Source organism: Sciurus carolinensis, chromosome 14 (assembly GCF_902686445.1).
Source record: "Sciurus carolinensis chromosome 14, mSciCar1.2, whole genome shotgun sequence".
NCBI lineage: Eukaryota > Metazoa > Chordata > Mammalia > Rodentia > Sciuridae > Sciurus > Sciurus carolinensis.
In genome coordinates this window covers 959,937-986,745 of record NC_062226.1, presented here as the reverse complement: position 1 = coordinate 986,745, position 26,809 = coordinate 959,937, and the positions used below count along the sequence as shown (strand labels likewise).

The 26,809-nt window shown below is 53.7% G+C and overlaps 1 protein-coding gene across 3 annotated transcripts; it reads left to right on the top strand.

Moving 5' to 3' along the window:
* Positions 1 to 43: 43 nt before the first annotated feature.
* Rabl6 (RAB, member RAS oncogene family like 6) lies at positions 44 to 26,655 on the top strand. Of its 3 annotated transcripts, XM_047525139.1 has the most exons (16): positions 334 to 445; positions 7,087 to 7,245; positions 10,394 to 10,528; positions 11,596 to 11,643; positions 15,432 to 15,484; positions 16,247 to 16,338; positions 19,119 to 19,259; positions 19,698 to 19,803; positions 21,471 to 21,574; positions 22,594 to 22,934; positions 23,184 to 23,331; positions 23,905 to 24,120; positions 24,213 to 24,498; positions 24,773 to 24,944; positions 25,686 to 25,744; positions 25,826 to 26,655. In XM_047525139.1, the coding sequence occupies exons 2-16, from the start codon at positions 7,233 to 7,235 to the stop codon at positions 26,000 to 26,002; spliced, it is 2,091 nt and encodes a 696-aa protein (XP_047381095.1). In that variant the 5' UTR covers positions 334 to 445; positions 7,087 to 7,232; the 3' UTR covers positions 26,003 to 26,655. The 3 variants fall into 3 exon arrangements, with proteins under 3 accessions (XP_047381096.1, XP_047381093.1, XP_047381095.1); XM_047525137.1 differs by lacking the exon at positions 7,087 to 7,245 and having other exon boundaries at positions 45 to 445; XM_047525140.1 differs by lacking the exons at positions 7,087 to 7,245; positions 23,905 to 24,120 and having other exon boundaries at positions 44 to 445.
* Positions 26,656 to 26,809: the final 154 nt, after the last annotated feature.

Below are 26,809 nucleotides of genomic sequence, written 5' to 3'. Positions count from 1 at the left end.
GGGGCAGGGGGCGGGGCCGGCGCGCTGCTCGTGCACAGCTCACGTGTCCCTCGCAGCGCCCCGTAGCCGCGCCGGCGCCAAGATGGCGGCGCTGACGGGCGGACGGCGGCCGCGCCGGTGGCCGCGGGGGCCACAGCGGAGCCGCCGCGGCTGAGGCCCCCGAGCGGCGCTCAAGGCCGTGCCCGCCGCCGGGACCCCGGCCTGTGGCCGCACCGGCTCCGGCCTCGGAGTAGCCGGGACATGGTGCGAGGCGCACCGCGCCGCCGTCGCCGCTGAGCTCACGGGCCGCGCCCGGCTCGGACGTCCAGCGGGAAGATGTTCTCCGCGCTGAAGAAGCTGGTGGGGTCGGAGCAGGCCCCGGGCCGGGACAAGAACATCCCCGCCGGGCTGCAGTCCATGAACCAGGCGCTGCAGAGGCGCTTCGCCAAGGGCGTGCAGTACAACAGTGAGTGCGCGGGCCGCGCGGGCGCGGGGCCGGGGCCGGGGCCGGGCGGGAGCGGACCCGGCCGCGGGTCTGTCCCGGGGCGCCTCGTCCGACGGCTGCGGGGCCGAGGAGCGCTGCGCCGAGCGCGCCCGCAGCCGCGGTGTCCGCCCTGGGGACCGTTACGTAACGCCAGGGAGGGAGCGCGGGGCCGGCGGCTCGCGGGGCACGGCCGGCGGCGGCTGGGCTGGAGCGGTGGGCTCTTTGTCGACCGGCTGCCCAGCCGTACGCCGGCATCTCCGCCACGCTGCGCCTTTTCTCCTCTCTCTTTAAAAGAGGCTTTTTGCAGGGGACGACCTCAGAAAGGCTCCAGGGGCACAGACTCTTGGGTGGTGGTGGGAGACCTCCCTATCCCTGAGGACTGAGGGGTTGTGCCGGCGCCGGGAGCGCCCCGGGGTCCTCGTTCCGTCATGAATTATGTAAATCGTGCAGCTCCGAGACGCGCACTGTCCTCCTGACCTCTTTTGAGTTTTTCCATTTGCAGGCTCTTTCTAGCAGAATCTAAAGGCTTTTATGTGATTCCCTGCCCTGATACTGTGCTCTCAACTCTTTCTCTACCTTACTGGAGGTTTTGGAACACGCTCCACCCCATCTCACTTTACTCACTTTAAGGGGAACCTGTGTTATCCATGATATTTCGATGATACTGTGGCATATTAAAAAACTGATTAAGAAGACTTTTATGCAGGTTTGAAAGCAAACTCATTTTAGACGTGTTATCTTGAAAATTTGCGTGTATTTCTCGCACATTCAGAAAAGAGTGTTAAGTCGAAATATTCACTTTCGCAAATCTTTGGAATCTATATTTGGATTTCTTATTTAAGTTTATTGCTTACAGTGATACTTTGAAACCCAATTCTAGTCCCTTGGAAATTAGATCTGAACTGCAAATTGCTCACTTTTTCAGAAAGGGCTCCCCAAAGACCTGCCCTCTTGTGGTCCCGGGTAGAAAGGACGGTTCCTTAGAGTAAAAAACAATCCTCCAGTTTAATCTCCTGTAGCTCAGTGAAAGGTACCAACTTAAGAGAAATGTGGATTTGTACCAAAATTACGTTTTAGAAGGATGTTGTCTCTATTGTTAAATAATACACAGTTTTGAAAGTTTTTAATTTTGTGTGTTAGTAGAACCGAAGATTTCTAGTGCATAGTTCCCCAAATATCTTACTTTAGGGAACAAACCAGCAATATCATAATTATAGATTTAGTATTCTTATTGGAAAGAGTTTTAGTTAACTCTCTTATTTCCTTGCACTTGAGTTATCTTATAGAATATTACCTCCTGGGGCCCATAAATCATTTGCTTTTAAATGATAGGATAATGAAAAGTATCTCACATCACACGTGCAGAGTCCCAGCACACCCATCAAATTAGAATCAAAACCTGAATGAGACATTGGATCTTATTCCCATTTTAGAAGTCATTTGCATTTAAACTGGAAGAAAGAAGGTTGCCATGGTCAGTCCACCCCTTCCTCCTGCTGTTTGGTGAGAAATATTAGTTTTGGGGCAGTGTCCTGAAGGAGGAAGCTGTCACTGTGGAACTCTCAACTGGTCTTGCTGAGGACGCTGGGACAGACCTACAAGTGAAAAATCTGAGCTTGGAAATTGAAAAAGTTGACAGGTGAAGCAGCACAGTAACTCAGTAGAAAAGAGAACTAGTCTTGAAGAAGTGTGGCAGACTAAGCAGATTCCAGGGCATGTCTGAACAGGTTTCAGAAGGAAAGCACAGCAAGAATGGAGACAAAGCAGTATTTGAAGAATTGAAAGCTGAGGATTTTCCAGAGTTTGTGAAATATGTGAAACTTCAAGAAGTGCAAGTCCAGAAATTTAAAAAAACATCCATAACTGGATACATCATTGGAACTTTTAAGTACTTAAAAAAAAAAAAAAAATTCTCCACGTTTCTAGAACAAAAGACCACTTTCTTAGAACTTTGTCCCGAGCTGAGGACAGCTCTGGAGAGCTCAGGGCCTCGGGGAAAGCCACAGTCAACCTGGGGGTCCGTGCCTGGCTCTGCAGCTGTGCTGGAAGGAGAGTGACTGAAACTGCTTTCAGCCTCAGGTTGATAGTCAGCTGTGCAGAGGTTATTGCAGAAGAAAACACTGAAGGATATTCTTTAGACAGATGGAAATTGAACCCAAAAGAGGTGCAGGATTCAAAAAGCAAAGGTAAGCAGAGGAATTGGTCAGTGTGAGTGAAATATGAATATATTGGTACCTTAATCTTGGGTGGTGAGAATTTATATATGTGTTGGCTTTCTCTGTGACAAAATACCTGAGAATAGCAACTTAAAGAAGGTAAGGTTTATTTTAGCTCAAGGTTTCGGTCCACGGTCAGCCAGCTCCATTGCTTTTAGGTTTGTGACAAGACAGAAATGTCATGGTAGAAGGGCATGTGGAGGAAAGCTGCTCCCCTCAGGGCAACCAGGAAGCAGAGAGAGAGAAAGATCACAAGGAAGGGGTCAGGAAACAAGATGTGCTCTTCCAGGGCATGCCTCCAGTGGCCTGCTTCTCCAGCTAGGCCTAACCTGCAGTTTTCACTATTCCCAATAGTTCATTCAGTTATGAACCCCTCAGTGGATGAGATCATCAGAGCCTCATGATCTAATCGCTTGCCATAAGCTCATGTCTGCACACTGCTGCATTGAGAACCAAACTCTCAACACGTGAGCCTTGTGAGGGTGTGGGGGCATTCCAGATCCAGGTTTTAACAATGGGGAGAATAAAAGGAGCTAAAATAGTGGAAATCAGCACGTAACCCAGGATGAAAGCTGATTAGAGTTAAGGCGGTCAAAACTGTTTAAATTGTTTAGGGGAAAGAAAGAAGTATCTTAACATTAGTATACATTACAGTAATTGTGAATGTTAAATTTTTTAAGAGTCACTGGGCATGGTGGTGCATGCCTGTAATCTCAGTGACTCAGGCTGAGGCAGGAGGATCACAAGTTCAAAGCCAGCCTCAGCAAAAGTGAGGAGCTAAGCAACTCAGTGAGACCCTGTCTCTACATAAAATACAAAATAGGGCTGGGGATGTGACTCAGTGGTTGAGTGCCTCTGTATTCATCCCAGTACCTCCCCCCAAATTTTTAAGAGTTCCTTTTCAAAGAATAAAAATAGTTTGCAGTTCCTCCAAATAAATACCAGGCAGAAATAAGGGGTAAAAAATCATGTCCAACCTATAAAAGACAGCAAAGGCTGCAAGAAAACCAGGATAGGGACTTAAGATCATAAAATGAAATGGTACAAATAATACCATTTCTGTTTTTTGTTTTTTGTTTTTTTTAAATAAATAGTCTTTTTAGTTGTAGATGAACACAGTACCTTTATTTTATTTATTTATTTATTTTTACATGGTGCCGAGTCTCAAACTCATTGCCTCACCTGCGCTAGGCAAGCGCTCCACCATTGAGCCACAACCCCAGTCCCAAATAATACCATTTCTGTCATCAGACACACAATGTAATCAAGCACGACTCCCCAGTTCCAAGTAGGAATGCGAGACTTGATTTTTTTTTTTCCTTTAATTTGGCCATATGGTCTCCAAGAGACACTCCAGAACTTAATGTCAAAAGCTGGGAATAAGGACTTGGGAAAAGATAATGGGTAAGTGTGAACCATAAGAGACTGCCCCAGCTGTAGTAATGTCACACAGAAAACACTTTGAGGTAAAAGAATGGATGGGAGTAGGGAGGGTATTACAGACAGAAACCAACTATCTGTACGTGACTCTTCAGTCCCTCTTAAGGGTCAGCCATGAAAATGGACAGTCTCAAAAACACGTTAGAATGTATCTCAGACCCAGTATGGTGGTGCACATCTGTAATCCAAGCGACTCAGGAGGCTGAGGCAGTAGGATTGCCGTTCAAAGCGAGCCTCAGCAACTTAGTACGGCACTTAGCAACTCAGCGAGACCTTGTCTCTAAATAAAATGCAAAAAAGGGCTGGGGATGCGACTCAGTGGTTAAGGCTCCTGGGCTCAGTCCCCCGTACCAAAAAGAAAAAGGAATGCACGTCAAGACCACATTCTGTGACTCCAGTGCCACTGACAGGGTCTGCCTGTGTTGTCAGGCTGTTTTAGAGCTCATGTACTCAAGTGACCCTCCTGCCTCAGCCTCCCAGGTAGCTAGCCAGTGTGTGCCGCTGCACCTAGCGCTCAGTTCTGTTCTGAAACTTGAAAATACTTCTGTGTCAATCAGCTCTCTGTAGCTCTAACAAATACTTGAAATAATCAACTTATAGTAAGGAGAGGTTTATCTTGGCTCACTGTCTTAGAGGTTTTGGTTGGGGGTTGATTGGCCCTGGGCTTTGGGCTTATGCAGCATATCATGGTGGGAGACCATGGCAGAACAAAGCCACCCACCTGTGGCTAGAGCCTGGGTGTGGGCATGGGTGGGAAGAGGTCAAGGTCTCACTGTCCCCTTGAAGGGTATAATTCTAAGACTTCCCAGGAGGCCCCACTCCTAAAGGTTCACCATCTTGCAATAGCATCATGCTGGGGATGAAACCTATAATACACAGACCTGGGGGCAGGGGGATGACATTTAAGATTCAAATGGTAGCTACTTCCAAATAATTTATAAGTCAATGAAGAAACCATATGGAAATCACAACTCAGTGATTAGGAAAGACCCATATAACTTATGAGAGTCACTGACCTAAGAATAATGTAAAAACCTAGCACAACTGAGCAAGTAGAAGGAAAGAACTAACAGGAAAAAACGTGATAAAGAACCAGCTGAGACGTTTAGCAAAACAAACAGGGTGCATTTCGTGTGTAATGACTAATAAAGGCGACAACTCTGGGAATATTAATAAGATGCGAATACCAGTCATACAGAATACAAGGCTCTAAATATGAAATATAAAGATGTAGTGAGTAACTGTTTTGCAGAACTGGGAATTGAACCTGTGCTAGGCAAGCACTGGACCACCGAACCCCATCCCCAGCCCTAAGTGTTACGGGTAATTTATGCCCATCAATTGAAAACTCTGGGTGGATAGTGTCCTAGAGAATGACTTACTGAGAATGACTCCACAGGAAGTACAGAACCAGTGTGGACTCCAGCTGTCACCCAGAGAGCAGTGTGTCCAGACAGTATGTAAATGCAGAAGGTAGGAGATCTGCTCATTCCTCAAGCCAAAAAGCCTTGACCCCTGACAGACCAGAACAGCACCACTCATGAGCACAGATGTGAAAGCCTAATAACAGAACAGAAAATGGAGTCTAGAGAAGTATAAAGTAATAGCAATAATAAATGTGTATTAAGACCAAGTAGGAATGCAAGGATTGTCCAACAGAAGTATGTGTGATTTACTAGCAGATTAAAGGAGAAAACAAAGTTCAATCTTAAGACATACAGGAACCTTAATGAAATTCAACACTCATGATTTACAAAAACCGTGAACCCCGAAACACTTCTTATCAAACTAGGCATACCTGTCAAAAGGCATCTACCCAAACCGATGTGTAACAGTGAGACCTGAGAAGCTTTCCTCCGAAGTCTGAGCCAGGACAAGGACATACACATTCACTGAGGTCTTCACAAGATAAGAAGATGGGGAGAGGGGAGAGGCCATCTCTTCCTCAGGAACAAACTTACAAAACAGAAATGCCAGTCGCTTCTCTCAGGCCGCACTCACAGTAGACCCAGCCTCCATGTGTGGCAGTGTCGTCACCATCCCCTGGACAGCTCTGCCTTGGAAGCGGTGTGCCCCACAGGTCTGGAACATGGGCACACAGCTGCTCATCTGTCCTCAGAAGCCGACTGGATCCAGGTCCGGATGAAGCAGGCGCTGCTGCCTTTCTACCCATGCTGTTCACAGACCCTGCAGAAGGGTGGGCCTCATTGGATCCCTCCACAGAGAAGCTGCTGGTGGAAGGGAATGGTGCCCTGGAATTGGTCATTACTGCTTAACCTCTGAATGGGTGTGCCCACAGATCATCCATGTCCTCCAGAAAAATCTCAAATGGAGATTTCCTTAAGGTGTTCATTGGTTGGTGGTGGTCCAGACAGCCCGGAGAAACACCACAGATTCTTGGAGATGTATTCAACCATAGTAAAATGAAATGGAGAATTTTTAGGGAAGTGGAACTATTATTCTGTTTGGTACCACAACATAGCAAATGTCATCACCCATTTATCCAAACTCAGGATGTGCATCACCAAGAAGCAGGGAAGTACAATGTGTCAGTCACTACAGGTGGACCCTCTGGTAAGGATGCCTATCATCAGGAAGGCTGTGGGGTTGGCAGGACATAATGTCTCTGTATTTCCCACTCAGTTTTACTGCGAATCTAAAACTGCTAAAACTGCTTTTTAAAAGTCTTACTAAAATTTTTTGATTCAGCTAATTGTGGTGGCCACACCTGTAATCCCAGTCACTCTGGAGGCTGAGGCAGGAGAGTTGCAGGTTTGAGGCCAGCCTGGGTAACTTAGCAAGACCCTGTCTCAAAACAAGAAAGGGCAGGGGATGTGGCTCAGTGGAGGGCATGCCTGAGTTCAGTCCCTAGTACCAGGAGAAAACAAAGGGGGGACAAAAAAAAATTAATAGAGGAAAACAATTCTAGAACTAAAGGATGTACATTTTTTCCATTTTTATTTTCAGGCTGAAAGGGTTCATGGAACCTTGCACACCCTCAGGAAAAACGCCTGCCAAGGTTCATGTGACATCTTCACAGTAGCAGAGGGAGAGCAAGAGAAGGGGGGTCCACAAGGGCGGAACACTGCTAACTGAAGCAGGTCGAGTTAGTTATGTTAATGGCAGGTAAGAAGATGCTGAGGCAGAGGACATCGTGAGAGATGAAGGATTGCTAGCAGTGATTTTTAAGTGTTCACAAAGCAGATAATTCTAAATATATTCCACCCTGTGGTAGGTTCTGATGCACATTTAGGAAAATAATGACCTATAAGACGAAACTGACAGTTGCACCATTGTGAAAAATGAAACTCATTTCTCACTGTACTTGAAGGTAAAATAGCCCCCAAAAATCACTGTAGATTTGACTAGTAGAGTCAAAAAAATTGATCTAATTTATGTGAGAAAAGTTAACAGTTTAAAAAATACACAATCTTTCAATCCCATGTGGAAAATTAAGAACTGACCATCAGATGTTTCAATACATTTCAAAGAATTTATACCACCTTCTCAAAACTCAGTAGCAATTAGTAACCAGGAATTTAAAATCTTACATTTGGAAATCAAGTGATGCCTTTAACAGAAGTAGTAATGGAAATAAGCTTCTTAGAATTGAATAACAAGAATGCCACATACCAGACCTTGAGGTGCACCCCCAAGCAACAGGAGCCCTTGGGGGCATTGCTGGGTGCTCACACTTGTGATAAGGAAGAGCAGAGAGAAGGAACAGAGGAGACCCAGGGGGAGCCAGTGGAGGCGTGTGGAAGGAAGGTCTTTTGGAGAGAGGGCTCTGAAGGACCAATGCGAGGCCAGCAGGAGACCTGAGCACCAGGAAACGTGTGCCTGGTGCTGGGGCAGGAAACCAGGGCCTCTCCTGCCGGGCAGGCACTGCACCACTGAGCTCCGTCCCCAGCCCTATTTATGTATTTATTTTTATTTATTTATTTATTTTTTATTTAGAGACAGGGTCTCACTGAGTTGCTTAGGGCCTCACTAAATTGCTGAGGCTGACTTTGAACTCGAGTTCCTCCTACCTCAGCCTCCCAAGCCACGGGGATTACAGGGGTGCTCCACTGTGCCCAGCTTAACCCTTTTTATTTTGAGACAGGGTCTTGCTGCACTGTCCAGGCTACCCTGAAACTCCTGGGCTCAGTGATCCTTCCTCCTACCTCAGCTTCTCAAAAGCTGCTTTACAGGCACATGCCACCATGCACAGCTTGTTTGTTTTGTTTTGACTGGAACATTACAGTTATATATATTATTGGGGTCCATTTTGACATGATTATACAAGCGTGGAAAAACTTACTTTTAAATGGACATAATTGCACTCAGAAATGAAAAAGATACGGTATTTTAAATGCAATTATGCCAATAAATCTAGACAGATGTTGTGTGTAAATACTCAGAAAATTTGTCAAGACTGGCCCAAGAACTTGGAGTTGAGTGGTGGTGACACCCTGGCTCCTGCCTCAGCCCTGCCTGGCTATGAGCAGAGTGGCTCCTGCTACCCATAGCTCCAGAGGCTAACACTCCCTGTCACCACCTTGTGACCAAAAAGAAAAGGGCGTTTTACATGGCTTGGATAGTAGGTGGTCATCGTCCTCAGTCCTGGCTGCTGCCTTGCAGGGGTGTTGGGAGCCTACTGCCTTAACAGACTACAGACTGCCCCTCTGTCCCCTTCACCCCTGTGGAAGGAAGGAAGGGCAAGGGCAGGGCCCTGTGTTTGCAGTGGGGACCCCTGTGGGTGGAGTTCCTCCACGCCAGCAGGGGTGCCTGGGCCACACACTTCCTGCACTGCAGCTTGGGTTTGAGTCACGGACTCGGGTGCTCCTGTAGTGTGTGGGGCATAGGAGTACATCTGTTTGGAATTGGGACGTGAAGCTCTTGTGTTCTCTGGTGACAAAGGAACGTGAAAGAGGGTGAGTCCCTGAGATCTGAGAACAGCTGTTACTTTCAAAAGTTGGAGTAAAGTTGTGACTTGAGAGGAATTTGGAGTGGGGTGAAGAAATTAACTTAGTGAAGCTTCTGGAAAAGAGATTAATGTCGTGGGAACAGAGATGCCTTGAAGTAGGAGCAAGGGAAAGAAGCTAGACAGGCTAAGAGACCACACGGGACAAGTCCAGCTGAGCTTTGAGGCCAAGGTGGCCACTGGCTTTTGGTGTCTGGGGTCCTGGTCACCACAGAAGAATTTGAGAGAAGGGAGCAAGATGAGACAACCTGGGAGGGATGTGAACAGAGGAGCTCTTGGGTTTGCCCTTGACCTGCCTTTCCCAAGCCTCCCCTGTCCCCCTGGACCCTTCCCTAACTTACTCCTGCAGTCCCTGCTATTCACAGTGCCCTTGGTGGCCTTATCCAGGCACATGGCAACATGTCTACCCTCCACACGGCCTGCAAGGCTGCCCAGGAAGTGCCAGCCCTGACCACTGCACTCTGGGGTCCTCCGCAGCCATGGGTGCCTCAGCCCTCCCACAGAACTGCTCATCTCAGGAACAGGACTACCAGAAAACTCAAGAGTCTGCTTCCCTTCATGTCCATCCCACACTCACTTTCTCCAGCACTTGCTGACCCTGTCCTTCACCTGGAGCCAGCAGGCACAGGCCCAGCACACTCAGTAAAGTCAGAGATAAGTTGCAGCCCGCTGTGAAACCATGCATTCAGAACACCAGGGAGCTGGGAACAGTGGCCACGCCTATAACCCAGCAGCTCCGGAGGTTGAACCAAGAGCATCACAAGTCCCGAGCCAGCCTGGGCAATGTAGCCAGACCCCCTCAAGATAAAAGGGATGGTGGTGCAGTTCAGTGGTAGAGCACTTGCCTGCATTTGTGAATCCCTGAGTTCATTCCCAGCACCAGCCAAAAAGGGACTGTGGCAAAAGTAGGTCAGGAGCAAACCACAAAAGCCCAGTGTACCCCCATGCACTTCCAGCTGTTGGGTAGGTCAAGGCCCCTGCGTGGTTCATCCCTCACCCTGAGGGCCCCCTGCCGTCCCCCAGGGGAGATCCTGTTCTCCCAAGTAGAAAAAGTATGGCCTCTGTCGACCTAGGGGGAAGACTCCTGGCCCTGGCTGCTTCCCGTGGCACTGGTACTCACTCACTGCTGTGCTTCCTTGTGCCTTGGGAGAAGCTGTCAGTGTGCCTGGTCCAGTTCTTCCCTACCCATTACTCACCTGGGGCTTGGTTCCTGCAAACTGCATTGTAGTGGAGTAGACATGATCTTTGAAGTCATTTATTAAATCATGACTTTGATTCCTCTTCTTTCTTTTTGCTTCTCACCCCCAGTGAAGATAGTGATCCGGGGAGACAGGAATACAGGCAAAACAGCTCTGTGGCACCGGCTGCAGGGCAAGAAGTTCGTGGAGGAGTACATCCCTACGCAGGAGATCCAGGTCACCAGCATCCACTGGAACTACAAGAGTGAGTGCATTTCCCCTCCTCCCATATGTCAGTGTCCCTTGCCCTCTTACTTCTGGGTGACATTTTCCCCAGGCCACCCTGTGGAGATTCCAGCTAGACTTACTCAGGGCTGTTTTGAGGACACTTATTAAAGGTGCTTTTGAATCACCCCCTCTGGATTTAAACCCGTGAAATTTCATCTCAAATTTGATCCTTAGGCCCAGGGTAGCCATAGGTGTAGCAGAGTAGTAGAGGAAGCACTTCCAGAGACTGAAGCTCCCCAGAGAGGCCTGGGAGTAGCCATTCGTGGTGCACAGAGATGCGTCCTACAGGCCTGCACACGGGGCAGGCATTGGCCCTGGGGTGGGTGCACTTCCACCTGGTCCTCCCTCCCTCTGGACCCTGGGCTCCCATCACCCCAGCGCACTGTGGAGTAGAGTGACGCTGCAGAGAGCAGGGAGGTTGCAGGAGCTGGAAAGTCGTCTTCTTGTGAGGACTCACAGACCTAGAGAGCCCAAGGAGGAGCTGCAGGTGGGCCACAAGGGCACAGCTCCTGGACCTGCTCCCATGTCCAACAAAGCTCTGGCCTTTAGCACTGAGCAGGGTTCCCACTTTCCTCAGAGTAAATTGGAGGCCAGAGGATGAAGAAATAGGTCAAGGAGGATGTGACTCTGGTAACCATGCTTGTCCAAGTCTGTCCATTGTGTGGAGTGACCTGATGACCCAGCAGGGCTAAGAGTCCAGCCAGGCCACTTTCCAAGGAGACCCCCTTCTTTGCTCAGGCCTGCCCAGACACTGGGGTCTAAGAGGGAAGCTGGGCACATAGCCCCACAGAGCTTACGAGGAAAGAGGCCCCACAAAGAAGCTTGCAGCTCTGCCTGAGGGCAAGAGGCACTGTGTGTGTGCTCTACTGCTGGGCCTGCTGAGGCCTGGAAGAGCCACCCTGCCTCCCACCAGGGAGCCACGAGTCAGGTAACAGGTAATGCACAGGTCCCATGGCCACTGGCGTCTTGGGGAGGAGCAGGTGGCCGCGCACACTGGTCCCTGAGTGAAGCTGGGCACTAACTTGAGGGTTTTCCTTGTTTCAGCCACTGATGATGTAGTGAAGGTCGAAGTCTGGGATGTGGTTGACAAAGGTAAGGTGCCACTTTACTTTCTGCTTAAAGCCCCATTTTCTCTGAGTAGAGGAGCCCCACATACCCACTGCGTGTGCATGTTTTGTGCCCGTAACCTTGGGTCTTGGCTTCTATGCTGAGGTCCTGTGCCCTACTTAGGACCTGTTTTGCCCTGTCACACACATCAGGCACCAGAGGCACAGTACACGCACCAGCTGCACTAGTGATGTGGGAGATTTGAGTTTGCTGATAGCTCTTTACATCTAGGTTCTGGTTGCCATCAGCTCCCTCCCGAGCCTGGTCTAGGTTCTAGGTACCCTACATTCCCCTCTGCATCTGGTGGACAGGGTAGACATTCACAGTGGGCCTGTTGCCATCACATACTTGTCTGCTTTGGGCATCTGTTTGGTACTGGATGGCTGGCCATCTGCTGGGGTGGGCACGCTTCAAGCTCTGTGGCCCTTGTGGGGCTCCCTTGCCAGCCTCCCCTCCTGTCGTAGCTGGCGTAGCTACCTACCCAGGATCAGACCTGTCATGGTCTCCCTCAGCTACCCTGGAACTCCAGTGTATGAGCAGCTGGCAACCCTGCCCTAAGGAAAGGAGGGGTGCTGGATGTGGGGCACACGGGTGACTTTTGGGGCATACCTATTTTACCTGGCAGAGACCTGAGGCCTAGTGGTCCACCCATGACCAGGGTCCCTCATGAGCTAAACGTGCTCCCACTTGCAGATACCCTGTGACTCTCTTCTGACCCCTGTTCAGCTTTTCTTGCCTGACCACAGCTGTGGTGCTGGGAAACCTGACCTGGCATAGCCCCTGGTTCAGATGGAAGGCACAGATTCAACACACCAGAGCTGGAACGTGCAATCCTGGCAGGAAGGGTACCATGAGTCGGGAGGACAGTCTTCCATGCCTGGGTCATAGAAGGCAGGAGCAAAGAGTTAGGCAGAGGAAGAGAGACTGACCCCTGGCCAGTGCCTGTGTTAGATCCAGGGTATTTTCCAGAGAGGTTTCCCACAAGGAGTTTTAACTGGTTTAACTGGAGTTTAACTTAAAGCAGGCAGCATGAGTTTAACTTAAAGGCAGGTCATGCTGTGTCTTAGTGGAAGTCACTGAGGAGTGTCATGCTGTCTGTGCAGCCTGTGTCCATGTAGCCTGTGTAGCTGCCCCTTCAGGAAGTGGTCTACTGCCAAAAGTAGCTAGATGGACCTGGAAGTTCCTGGAAGGAGGTATAGACATTGCCAGTGCTGACAGTCCTCCTTATGGTCTGAGAAAGTTAACCATGCTTAGGACAGATGCCAGGACCACTCGAGTAATCAGAACTCGCAGAGTGTGCCTCAAGTCCAGGACTCTGCCCACAACCGAGGCTCCAGCTCCTTCATTCTGGGCAGACCCCAGTCCACATGCAGACCTTCCCCAGCCAAACTCATAGGACCAGCAATCCTCATAATAGCATCTGATCCCATTCCTGTCTTCCTGTGTCAGGTCACAAGCTCCCCCTCTGTGATCCTCTGGTGAGATCTCAGCCTTTTCTGGTGCCAGTATTGTGTGTGCACATGCGCGCATACATGATACGTGCTGCTAAGCAAGAGGTGACCTGCTGTACTGAGTCCTCCAATTACAGGGCTTCCTTGGGAAGAGTGTCTTTCGTGGGCTTATGGTTTCCAGTGCAGGATGTGCATGCTCCTCTCCTCTCCCCATGCTCATTGCAGGGTGGGTTCATGTCGAGTTTGATGTCAGCATGTCAAGGATATTTGAGGCCGTCAATCAGTGGTTGCTCCAGGGACAGGCCATCTCGAGCCCATCCCATTGGACCTGTGTTGATCTGCTTCCACACCCTCCTCTGCACACCCATGTGCACATGTCTCTGGCCCAGTCACATGTCCCCACCTTGAGGCAAGAGTTGCATCTGCCTGCAAGCACCAGGGAGCTTAAGCCAAACTGTCCCCCACACCATGACCCTGTCCTGGCCACTTCAGGAGGAAGCACCTCTGCCATGGAGGGGCCGTGGTCTTGAGCTGTGAGTTTCCCCAGCCCCTTCCTCAGCGTTGGTTACACTTGCTGCAGTGGGATGCAGGTGTCCCATGGACAGGATTTCCCAAGTCCTGGGTGCTACGTGGGCTGTAACACAGTGTAGGCTCAGCCTTTCAGACCAGTACCCCTTCCAGGGGGCATGCTGTGCCCTTAATTGGCATGAGGGCCCTCGGAGCAGGGGGTGATGCCTCCTGCCCAGAAGCGCTCTCCTGCCATGCTGGACTCCGGCACCAGTTCTCGTAATGGGCTTGGGGAGCTTCCTGGGTCCTCATCTACCTGGCAGAGCCTCACACAGCTGAAGCCAGGCTGGGCCATGTGGGCATAGTCACGACCAGGCAAGCACCAGCTTCCTTGTGGCCTTGCATTGCTTGCTCGTGGGGGAGCAACCTTTCTCTTGAGGAGGAAAGCACCTCTGGAAGTGCTGATCCCCACGGGACAAGGTCTGAGTGCTGTTCACAGCAGCAGAGCGAGAGAACAGTGGTGACAGCTGAGGGCTTGAGGCCAGCGGGTGAGTTTTTGAGGACAGGCAGGTGAGGCATGTGGACTCCAGCTTTCGACTGAAGAGTGTGGGGGCAGAATTTATGGATATGTGGAAGGGCTTCTTGAAGGAATGGTGACAGGGGACAGCCTCCATGGCTTTTCACTTCCTCTGATCTCCCCGTCCCACCAAACAAGCCTCAGGCTCCTGTCCCTCTCCAGCCTTCCTGCCCTAAGAGCTGGCAACTCCCGAGTGTGCTGGTTGAGCAGGAGGCTCCTGACAATGGGATGTGGACAGGAGCAAGCTCATTGGCTATCAGCATGCTTGTGCCTGTGTGAAGGGTGAGGCCCAGTGTCCAGCCTAGGAGGGTCATTGAGAGTTGGGCCAGGCACCTGATTCCCCAGGCAAGAAGTTCAGAAATGGGCTCAGGAATGAGGTGGATTTGACACTTTAAATAAATGAACCCCATTTGTTCTTGGGCTCTTTACCCTAAAATTCCCAGGTAGTGAGCAGCACCCCTGCCCAGTTGAACATTCTAGAGATGGAGGGAAGGGCAGGCAAGTGTTGTCCATCTTGTCATTAGCAGGACCCCACAGAGCCTGGTGTCACCCTGGGCAGACCCTTGGCGGTCTTCTGGTCCCCTGGTCAGGAAAGCCTTAATGACTCTGAAGGCTGACAGCCTGGGTTGGCCACCTTGGCCACAGTCACTGCCATCCTCCCCACAGGCTGTGGCCAGGGCTAAATCCTGGGCTTCTTTACACTCGGCACTAGTACCTGAGGTCCAGGGTGTAGCATGAGAAATACTTTAGGAATTGCAGCTGTGGTCACCCCAGCTTTGCTCTGGTGGGGACCCTTTACCTCAAACTGTGTCCTCTGTGCCCGCCCCTGCCCTGGGTTTGGCCTTGGGGCTTTTAGGACTGAGCTGGCAGGAGGCTCCCTGTCCTCAGTGGCAGACATGGCTGGCACAGGTCCACAAGCCATCTAACCACCTGACCCATCCTGCAGCTGCTGGGCCCTTTGGGCCTTTGCCCTCTACCTTGCTGCCCAGGCTCTTGCCAGTCTATGTCCTTTGAGTGGCCCTGTCCAGCATGGGGGCCCCATTTCTCCCTTTCTCCCAAGACTGAGTAAGAGGCAGCTGGAGCTGCCAGGAGTACTCCCTTGGGTCAGTAGCCGAGCAGGGCACTGTCCAGTGTAGCTCTGCAGGGCCAGGGTGGGACTGGGGAGGGGCATGCCTCCTTGAGGCAACCCCATGGGCCTAGTGATTCCACCCCATAATTTTTGTTTGTCATTGAATAAGGAAAATGCAAGAAGCGAGGTGACGGCTTGAAGACAGAGAATGATCCCCAGGAGGTAAGCGACAGTGTCGGGACCCCAGACAGGTTGTCTGTGGTCACTTAGGACCCCTGGCTGCCTCCAACCCTTCAGACCCCACTGTCTGCCCATCTTGGTCTCCCCTGAGTGTCCCAGTTACTCCATGGATGTGTAGGTAGCTGACCATTCCTGGCTACTCCCAGGACCCCGTGCCACTGGAGGCTGAGTTTTGGGGTGGCTGCCCCATGGGAGTGACCCTGTCTGCCCTTCATTTTTCATCGACCCCATTAGGGTTTGGATGGCCTGAGTCACAGGTGAGTGGCCACGTTTTATCTGACTGCCGCAGCCTAACCCTTAGAGATCTTGGACTGTGGCCTTGGAACTGCAGCACAGTGCACCCCCTCCTGTGGTCCCAGAGGTGCCCTGCTCCTAGGTGTTCAGGCTGCTCTGCCCTGGCTGCTCCCTCTGTGCAGGATGCCTCTTCCCTCTTCTTCCAGGCAGGACAATTAAGTGCCATACACATCCACCTGGCTCCAGCTTGTGTGTTCTAGAAAGTTCTGATGGCTCCAGAACTTGCTTCCCTGTGTCTCAGTGTTACTCCCACCAGAGTCAGAGTTTGCTGCGGGACCCCACCACAGGTTAACCCTGTGTTCACTCCCAGCATTTGCTCTTCGTGTGTTTTCCATGTTCTCTCTTCAGGTTGAAAAAGTCCCATTCAACCTTTTCCAGGTGACTCGAGGGTCCACAAGGGTGGGACCTGGCCTTGGACACAGTCTTACCCCTGTCCACTCCTGTCCCCAGGCAGAGTCTGAAATGGCCTTGGATGCTGAGTTCCTGGATGTGTACAAGAACTGTAATGGGGTGGTCATGATGTTTGACATCACCAAGCAGTGGTAAGTGGCCATCATCCCTCTGCTGGTTCTGTGGGCAGCCAGTGTCCCTGGCCTGGAGGACCATGTCTGTGCCATGAGACAGGGTGGGCCCACGTCTGCACCTGTGTGAAAGGATGGGTAGGATCAGGGCAGGCCAGTGACAAAGGGTGTTCTGGAGGAGGCACCTTCGTAGCCCTGAAGACACCCTCAGAAACCTGGCAGCCATGGAGCCCCTCATGTTGAGGGCACCTCAAGACCCCCAGCATTTGATGACTTGCTAGGAGATTTCATGACAGCAAAGGGCAAAGAAAAGGTGAGTAGTGGGCAGAGGCACAGAGAAACCAAGCCAGCTGCAGAGCTGCCCCGTGGACCTGGAGAAGCCTGACTCCTCCACCTTCAGAACAACAGCCCGTAGGTGCTCCCAGGGGACTCCTGACACAGCATGAGACCAGCAGTCCTCCTGTCACCAGCCATGGGCTGCAACTCCTTAGAGAAAGGTCCCAGGGACCAGGCAAGGGCTGCCTTGCTGTCTTGCCTGCTCTGCACAGAACACACACACATACACACACGATTTTTTAGAAGACTAAAGTCTTAAAAATGCTGAAAGAAACAGACCTGTAATCCCAGTGACTCGGGAGGCTGAGGCGGGAGGATTATAGTCAGCAATTCAGTGAGGCTCTAAGCAACTTAGCAGACCCTGTCTCAAAATTTAAAAAAGCACTGGGGATGTGGCCTATGAAGCACCCCTGGGTTCAGTCCCTGTACCCCACATCCCCCCCACCCCCCAAAAAATGCTGAAGGAGCCAGGCCCAGTGGTTCACCCTATAACTCCAGCTACTCAGGAGGCTAAGGCAGGAGGATCGCAGGTTCAAGGGCTGCCTAGGCAACTTAGTGAGGCCCTGTCTCAAAATAAGTGAAAAGGGGGCTGGGGAATATAGCTAGTTGATAGAGTGCTTGCCTTGGGAGCACAAGGCCCTGGGTTCAATCCCCAGCACCACAAAATAAAATAAAATAAAATAATATAAAAAACAAGTGAAAAGGTCTGCAGATGTGGCTCAGTGGCAGAGTGCTTGCCTAGCAGCAGGCAAGACCCTGGGTTCAACCCCCAGTACCACAAAAAAACAGAATAGACTGATGGCCATTCTAAAAGTAGCCTTTGGAATGCCCAGCCTGCCCATTACTGTCCTGTTATTTACTCCCTTAAGTGATATATCAGGCATGCTTGGCAAGAGCTCTACCACTGGGCCACATGTATAGCCCTACTTTCATTATTGCATACATAGTCCATATTCATCATAGAAAAATGGAAAATGCAGAAGCAAAGTTGTCAGAGCCATTACTGCTGACTGCTGGCAGGGTCCAGCCATTTTTCCTCATACTGTGGGCACATATGTGCTGGGGTCTTACTTCTACCCATGAGGCACACTTCTTTTCCTTTAAGACCTATTTCCACATGGATTCTCATGGGTTCTCATGCTAAGCCTTGGGAGCTAGAGTTTGCACTTGGCTCATGCTGCTGACTTCGGTCTGAAGACCTGGACCTGCTGGGTCTAGAGGCCATGGGCTGTGCTGTCACAGACCCTGCCAGCTACTGCAGGACACAGAGCCTTTCCCCAGCCCTCACAGTCTGTAGGAACCAAACTGCAGCACCCCTGGCAAGGGCTGACCACCAGCCTCTGAGGCTGTAGGCAGCATGCTAGACACAGAACAGGCAGTCACTGGGGCCTGGGCCAGGAGCTGCGGCTCAGTGGAGTGCACCTTCCACACACCTGCAATACAAAGCTGCATTCCCCCTCGGGTGCCGAGGTGGGAGGAGAACATTTCTCCTGCACAGGTGGTGGTGGCCCATCCACCCCGGGGAGGGTGAAGTGGCTTTGCCCATGTGAAATCGAGTTTGGATGTCGAGGGGCCACCTTAGCTCCACTGAAGTGTCCTGTAGCCTTTGCAGAGAAGCCATATGAGGCCTCTGTAGCTTTCAGCAGGCAGAGCTGGAGGGACAGGCCTGTGAAGAGCAAGCCCTTAGCTGGACTGAGCACAGGGCCACAAGTGCACTTGGGCTACAGTGTGCAGAGTGCAGGAGGGTCAGGCTGCCCGGGGAGGCTGCCCAGCTGCTCGCCTGGGCGGGGAGGTGCCAGCGGTGAACCTGGAAGCACTTCACAGATGGGAGATGCAGGAGAGGCTGCTTCAGTGACAGGCTTTCCGTGGGGAAAGCTAGTGACACCACCAGTTGTGCCTTTCCAAGACACTTGGAAAAGAGTGTGGAGCAACCTGTGAAGTCAAGCAACAGGGAGGACCCACGTGAGGTCAGTCCTAGACCTGCCTGTCATCCTGCAAACATGGCAGCATTGATTGCTGAGGAACGAGGCCCTGGAGACAGCTCTGCCCACAGCAGACACCTCGGCAGTGGCATCCAGGAGCCCAGTGAACAGGGAGATGTGGGCAAGCTGCAGCCCTGGCCGTGGTGCTTGCCAGAAGCTGAGACAAACCACCCGTGATGTGTTTGTTCAGGGTAATGCTGGAAACAGACGAAACTGGAGGCAGTTTTGTAGGGACACGGACGAGGAAAGGCAGGGGAATGGGGTGCCTGGAGTTGGGGTGCAGAGGTGCGTGCCATCTGGGAGAGAAGGTGGGCAGCGCTGCAGGCTGCGGGGTTGCAGTGCTCACTGGTTTTCTCCAGAGCCCTCCCACAGTGACGTGGGCTCTTGGGATGGGGTCTTGGAGGTGAAGGGCAGCCCCAGTCCATACAGTTTTCTGGTGGGGGGGGCGGTGCTACTGAGACTGAGATACTCTCCCTCCCAAAGGACCTTCAACTACGTCCTGCGGGAGCTTCCCAAAGTGCCAACCCATGTGCCGGTGTGCGTGCTGGGCAACTACCGTGACATGGGTGAGCACCGAGTCATCCTACCAGACGATGTGCGTGACTTCATCGACCACCTGGACAGGTGGGTGCCTCCCACCTTGGGCAGCATGCTGTGCTCAGGTAGCACTGGGGAAGGACAGACAAGCTGTCAAACACTAAGGCAGCTGTGCTGGAGATGGAGTGATGCAGCCCTGACTCAAGCTGGGGAGCCAGGAGTGAGGGTCTGGGACACGACTCTGGAGCCCTGAGGCCCAGGTCTCCTCAGTATGTCAGTGCCTTAGGACGTGTGAGTGAGGGTGTGAGGTGCCAGGATCCCTGGGGGCTACCTGTTCCCTGTACAGTTCCTTAAACCACCCCAGAGGGATCCAGAGCTCCACCACTGGTCCAGCCTCTCCACCACAGGACCTATGGCTGGGTCTCCAGCCTGCTGCAGGAGGGAGGCCCCACTCAGGTCCTTGGCACAGGAATGAGCCCAGCCCCACCAGGGCCTTTCTCTTACCTTTTTCTCCTCTGAAAACAGACCTCCAGGCTCCTCCTATTTCCGCTATGCAGAGTCTTCCATGAAGAACAGCTTCGGTCTCAAGTACCTGCACAAGTTCTTCAACATCCCATTTCTACAGCTGCAGGTGAGTCCTCGTCACACCAGCAAGGGCACCAGCAAGGACCCAGCAGACTGGAGCTGGACAGGCAGCAGGGCTGCCCCAGGCCACTGAGGGTGGAGTGCTGGCCATGGCCCCACACAGGAAGCCCCTCTGCCTCTGGCATAGCTGTGGTGCCCACACCTCCACAGATGCACATCAGATGCAGAGGTCCCAGTCACACTGAGGCCCTGTCCTCATGGTCTGCATTCCAGGGCATGTGTGGAGCCAGCACTCACTCTGGACTGTGGCCCTTGGACTCTCTGGAGGACAGGCCCAAGGCATCCCTACCTCCTGTGTGGGTGGGGTGGGGTGAGGTGAGGAGGCCTGTTGTGGCCCCGCACCTGGCCTGCTCTGCTTCCCAATGTGCCTCCATCTGGGATTCTTTCAGTACTACTAACACCGTGCAGTTGATAAGGAGGTCCCTGCATCCTTCACTCAGTGTCCAGCACCCATGTCTTATTTCCATGGTGCTTTTATCAAAGGAACCAGCATCAGTCTGTCATACTCTTCTGTCCACTGTCCCTCTAGGACCCCACCTGCATGAACCTTACCCTTCTAATCTGCTCTGGGGTTCGTGACCTTCTCTTCTGAGGTCTAGGCAGGTGTCTTGTGGACTGACCCTCCCTTGGGTCCAGCTGAGGTTTTTCTTGTGGCTCAGTGGTGGTTTTTGGGTTGTGGCAGAAGACTGCAGAGGTGAAGGCACCCTCCTTGGCTTCTTATCATGTGTCCCGTGGGGCACATGTGCCTTGTCATGGGACAAGGGAAGCACTGGACTCCCCAGGAGCCTCTGGGGCCCTTCCAGTTTCCACCTCAGGAATAGCCTTGTGGACCGCTGTGTGCTGGGAGCCCCGCCACCATCCCACTCCTAGTGTGCCAGGTCTACAGACCATGTGTGGTGGCCTTCCAGCCCAGGGAAAGCAGTGGATTGGGCAGGAGTGGGAGGAGGTCTGTGGGTCCTGAGCATGGGCCCAGAGGACCAGGGGCAGGACAGCTGTGGCTGGTGGACAGGAACAGGGTGGAGCAGGCCTGGGCTGCCCGCCTGGGTACCCACAGCCTCACCCTGGGGCTGTGCAGGGATCCATCAGCTAGGAGGAAGGCCAGGTAGGTGTGCAGGGTCCTGTGTGGGGAAACTTCACTCTGTTCCCCAGCACTGCTCACACATGTGGCCTGCAGCCCTCAGTGTGGCTATGGTGACCAAGGGTGGAACATTTGTGTTTTATTTAATTTGAATCTAAGTGTGAGAATCACCATGAATCAGAGGCTAGGGCTGGTGTAACCAGCAGGGCTGCCGTCTGCCCCAGGCCGTGACTGGCTGAGCCTTTCTACCACAGCTGTTCCGAGGCCTCCCATGGCTGTTTGTGTGCATGGGGACCACCCTTGTCTTCAGCCCAGGTAGCTGGCAAGACTGAGCTCTGCACCAGAAGAGGCTGTGCATGCACGATGTGCTCCGGGAATGGCAGGTGCTCTTCTCTAGATGAGCATCAGGGGTTTTGAACCTGCAGAGACGTGTTGTGGAAATGGAAGGGGATTGCCTTGAGGTGCAGGTCCTGCATGGATGTCTTCTGAGTTGCATGGGCTGGCTGCATGGGCCCAGTGGGACACTCAGGGTGAAGAGGAGGTGCATTACTCAGTCTTGTCCACTTGTCTTGCAGAGGGAGACACTGCTGCGGCAGCTGGAGACGAACCAGCTGGACATTGACGCCACGCTGGAGGAGCTGTCAGTGCAGCAGGAGACCGAGGACCAGAACTACGGCATGTATGTGAGCCTGGGAGCTGGACCTGTAGGCCTCAGCCCCTCCATGGCGGGGGAGGGTGCTACCAGTGGGCCCTAGTGTGGTGGTAGGGGGAGCTGCACACTGGGATTGTTGGGTCTCCTTGAGGGCACAGTGTGTGTGGGGGGTGCCCCCATCCTGACCACCCAGCCCCCTTGGACAAGTGCCTCATGCTGCCACCTGCCGTCCTTCCTTTTCCTCTGTCAAGGTTTTATATTATTAATGTGTGATAATAAAATATTTAGTCAGGTCAGTACATATCTGGAGCAAATGGAAATAAATCAAGAAAGGAGCTACACTTAAGGCAGAGTGGGCCCAGCCCCTAAACAGGCTCCTGGGGACAGGGTGAATGGTGGCGGACCAGGCATACCCCAAGCTTCAGTGCCAGGCTTCCCTGCACAGACCCTGCAGGCACTCCCTTAGCCTGTGTAGCTATGGGGCACAGTCCACAGAGGTGGGCCTGGACAGGGCAGCTGCTTGTAACTTCCTGGCTTCACCCCCTTGTCTGGAATGAGCCACACCTGCCGATCACCAGGCATGTGTGGTCATAGGCCAGGGCAGACAGCCACCTGGCCCACCCAGCTCTGGCCAGACCAACTGGTCCCTGATGAACTTTGGCTGCCTCCTGACCCTGCTGTGGCTTGGTTTCCCAGACTGGTGCCAGCATGAATGGAGAACTTGTTGGGAGGGGTGCAGTGATGGAGATGGAGGTGCAGGGCAAGTTACTACTCTGTCGCAAGACACCCTGGGTTTGGCTGGGGGTGTCGCTCAGTGGTACAGTGCTTGCCTGGCATGCACGGGGCCCTGGTTCCATCCCCAGCACCTCTGCCACAGGGCAGAGGCTGTAGGGTGAGTGGGTGACAATCGGGTGGGCCTCGTCTTCTGTCCTCTCGGGTGTGATGCCAGCTGGACATTCCCAGTACCCTGTGGCAGAAAGACTGCCCTCCGGAGCCTGGGAGGGAGAGGTGAGAGACCTCACTCCAGCCCTCTGCCCTCCCTCCAGCTTCCTTGAGATGATGGAGGCTCGCAGCCGTGGCCACGTGTCCCCCCTGGCAGCCAACGGGCAGAGCCCGTCCTCAGGCTCCCAGTCGCCGATCGTGCCTCCAAGTGCTGTGTCCACGGGGAGCTCTAGCCCCAGCACACCCCAGCCCGCCCCCCAGCTGCCCCTCAGTACCTCCTTGACCTGCCCCCCTGTGCCACCCACATCCTCTGCACCCTCCTCCGAGGCCCTGCCCCTTCCTGCACACCCCTCAACCCCTGCCCAACCCCCACCCCAACGACGCAGCATCATCTCCCGGCTATTTGGTACCTCGGCAGCTGCAGATGTGGCCCCTTCACCTCCAGGTAGGCCCAGGAACAGCCCTTTCACAAGGTGGACTCATGGGGTGGCAGCCTGCACCTGTGGCCCCATGTGCCCTGCATACCAGGATGTGGCCCCCATGTCCCAGGCAAGCTCTCCTCTTCCTCCTGGGCAGGCAGCCCCATGGCCAAACTTTGGAGGCAGATGTGGGCTCCAGCCCAGGCACATAAGCCCCTCCCTGGTCTGGGGAAGGGCCCTTTGAGGGCTCAGGAGCTGGCATCTGCTGTCTACAGAACCTGCTCCAGCTGCAGAGGTCCCAGCAAGAGTCCAGAACGTTGAGGACTTTGTTCCTGAAGACAGGCTGGATCGCAGCTTCCTTGAAGACACAGCCCTGCCCAGGAGTGAGAATGGCGGAGCAGGTCCACGGCAGGACAGCGACAGGTGTGGATAGTGGGCAGGCCAAGCAGGGACATCCAGGACACCACTGGGGGTATCACATAGCACCCCTGGTGCTCTCTGGGTGAAGCAGTCAGCACTGAGGACAGAAGCAGAATTAGGCAGAGAACTGACGGAAGCACTTGGGCCCTGAGCACATTCCTAGGCTGGTCTACTTGGAGGTTGTGGGCAAGGCCACCTGGGTCTCAGGTTCAGGCACACAGCACCAGATTGCCAGGTGGGCCAGAGCAGGTGCCTCAAAAAGCAGAGGCTGAGCTGGGTACAGTGGCACACACCTGTAATCCCAGTGACTTGGGAAGCCAAGGCAGGAGGATTTTTAGTTTGAGGCTAGCCTGGGCAACTTGGCAAAATCTTGTCTCAAAATAAAAAGGGCTGGGGGTGTAGCTAGGTGGTAGCACAGCCCTGGGTTCCATCCTTTCGTATGCCCCAAAATGGAGGTTAGGCCTTGCTTCCACCAAGGGTATACCCAAGGGTGGACAGCCCCTCAGGCAGTAGGGGTGAGGAGTGAGCAGCACATAGCCCCCTGTGACCTCTGACTGCCCTGCCCCTTCTTTGCAGTGACGGGGAGGCCTTGGGAGGGAACCCGATGGTGGCAGGTTTCCAAGACGATGTGGATCTTGAAGACCAGCCCCGTGGCAAACCCCTGCTGCCCTCTGGCCCCATCCCCAGCACACACATCAGTCTTTCAAGTGAGGAGGAAGCCGAGGAGGTGGCAGGTCACTCCAGAAGTGCTGCCCTGGCTCCCCAGCAATGCTCAGGGCCAGAGCCAAAACGGTATGGGGTGGGGCCCCTAGGGAGTACCCAGGAACTGGGGGACAGGGCAGCCCAGGCTGGCCTCCAGGCTCCTGACCCTTCTTGCTGTGAAGGTCGTCCAAGGCTTCACGGCCACCGAAGACAGCAACTCCTACACCAGCCACAGCGCCCTCCTGGCCAGGTGGTCTCACCACTAGCTCAGGGCCTGAGAAGCTCAGCAGCACCAAGCCCCCAAAACTCGCCACAGAGGGCTCCTCTCGCAGACCTGGGGATGGTAAAGATGGGCAGGTGTCATCCTCAGAAAGTGATCCCGAAGGACCCATCGCTGCTCAAATGCTGTCTTTCGTCATGGATGACCCCGACTTTGAGAGCGAAGAGTCAGACACGCAGCGAAAATTGGTGAGGATGGGTTGCTGGCTGTGCCCTCCCAAGATGGAGGTCAGGAGGGTTGAGGTTCCTGGGGCAGGGCCTGAGGAGAGATGGGACATTGCTAGCTTCCTGTCCTGCTGTGACACTGTGCCGGGACATCCTGCACAGGCCTTGCTGGTCCTGACTGGGGTACATTAGGCAGCCCCCCAGTCTCCGGGGTCCCCTGAGAGAACTCCCCACCTCGTTTCAGGGGACATATGGGGGTGGAGAGGGACAGTGGCCCTACCAGCTTCTCCCTGTCCAGGCTGAACTCCCTGTGAGAGAAGACCCCTCTGATGTGACTGACGAGGACACCAACCCTGCCCAGCCACTCCCGCCACCCAGGCCTCCCGTGCCCTCCTTCAGAATGAAGAATGATGCAGATCTCTTTGGGCTGGGGCTGGACAAGACAGGACCCAAGGAGAGCAGCGAGGAAGGTGGGCATCTCCCTGGAGCCTGGAGATGCAGGCCACAGTTCTCACTCTGTGGTCGAGGGATCCCAGCCTGGGATTTTCCCCTTGGGCTGGCTGTTGGCCAGTGGGGTCTCCAGAGTACAGAAGCTGTGCTCTGCCTCCTGATATGGCCCAGGACTGAGGCAGCCTCATGCCCAAGCCTGATAACACAGTGCATGGCAGGGCCAAGGTCTGAGAGTTGAGCTACTAATCCCCAGATGTTCACTGTTCTTTCAACACCCCAGGATTATGAGTGTTCTGGGGCTGTGGGTCAGGGCCAGACTGGAGGAGTCCACATAACAGGCACTTGGAGGCAGCAAACTGAGCAGCTGGCTTGGTAGATGACCTGGTCCTCTCCAGGAAGAGCCATAGCCAATCCCCAGCGTTTCTCAGGGATGTGACTGAGGCAGAGGAGGGATCCGCAAGGGTCTGTTTGCAGAGGCAGGGCGTGGGGCTGCTTTGCTTCTCAGATGTCCACCACCCAGCCCTGCTCCTGCTTGCCCTCCCAAACTCACATCTACTCTGAACTTGGCCCCTCGTGTGGACAGAGCTGGTGGGGTCTGCAGTTATGAGCACACATTGTTTTGCTGGTGCCCCAGGCTAGCCTCTGACCAGCACCTTAACCCAGCACTTAGCACAAGGAATTTCCTCCCAGGACTGACCTCCAGTGGGGTGTCTGCCAGCCGTGCAAGGCAGCCACACAGCTAAGGCATGTCTCCCATGCAGATAAAGATGGCAGGCCGCTCACCAAGGAGAAGAAGAAGAAGAAGAAGAAGAGCAAAGAGGTATCAGCCACCCTCCTGGCCTGGGCCTGGGCACTGTGGGGAGGTGGACTGTGGCCCCCAGTGACTGATGCCCCTCACCAGGAGGAAGAAAAGGCTGCAAAGAAGAAGAGCAAACACAAGAAGAGCAAGGACAAGGAGGCAGGCGGGGAGGAACGGAGGAAGAGGAGGAAGCCCCCCCGGAGTGCGGAGCTGGAGGCCTTCTTGGGGGGTGGGGCCCCAGGCCGGCACCCCGGGGGCGGGGACTACGAGGAGCTCTAGCCTGCACCCTTGTTCTGGAAAGGACCATCATGCTGCGTGGCCCAGCCATTGCCTTCGCCCCACTTGGCCTGGCCCAGCACGCTCCGCACTTGCTTCCTTGCTGGAGGAGGCCCAGGGCCAGGCCTTGGTGGCCAGAGGCCCCAGGCCAGGCGCCACAGGTGCTGGGCCTCAGGCCAGCATGAGCCTGCTCTGCAGGGAGGGAGGGGACAGCTGGGCTGCAGCTGGCTTGGTAGATGACCTGGTCCTCTCCAGGAAGAGCCACAGCCAGTCCCCAGCGTTTCTCAGGGATGTGACTGAGGCAGAGGAGGGACCCGCAAGGGTCTGTTGCAGAGGCAGGGCGTGGGGCTGCTCTGCTTCTCAGATGTCCACCACCCAGCCCTGCTCCTGCTTGCCCTCCCAAACTCTCCAGGGCCACAGCATGCCAGTGGGCTCTGCTTCCTGTCGCAAGCCTTGGGCTGTGGACTGTCCCTTCCCATGGACCTTTAGCACAGGTGTGCCCTCATGGGAGAGTGTGGCAGCACCTGCCTCGCAGGGTGAGGCCTCTCCTGGGAGAGGCTGGGCACAGATGCACCTCTGCACAGGTGAACCAGGCTGGAGCTGGAGGCACCTTTGAGACACTCCACTCGGACCATAAAGCTCTGGTTTTACCACGGTGTCTGTTCTTCCTTTCTTTGGCTTGGAGAGCCATCTGCAGTAGGACCAGCCTACTGCTACCTTCACCCCGGTGCCCTTCACAGCCCCAAAAGCCTTTTTCAGAAGCAGCTTCCCTTGTCCAAGTGCCCTAAGGACTTGCCAGTATTCTGTCCC

What these genes read in the sequence shown, in the direction of transcription:
- Rabl6 (XM_047525137.1), top strand. Translation starts at nt 316, where the DNA reads ATGTTCTCCGCGCTGAAGAAGCTGGTGGGGTCGGAGCAGGCCCCGGGC. An exon ending in CATCCACTGGAACTACAAGA is followed by an intron (nt 10,529 to 11,595) that starts GTGAGTGCATTT and finishes TCCTTGTTTCAG; the next exon opens with CCACTGATGATGTAGTGAAG. An exon ending in TTCATCGACCACCTGGACAG is followed by an intron (nt 19,260 to 19,697) that starts GTGGGTGCCTCC and finishes CTCTGAAAACAG; the next exon opens with ACCTCCAGGCTCCTCCTATT.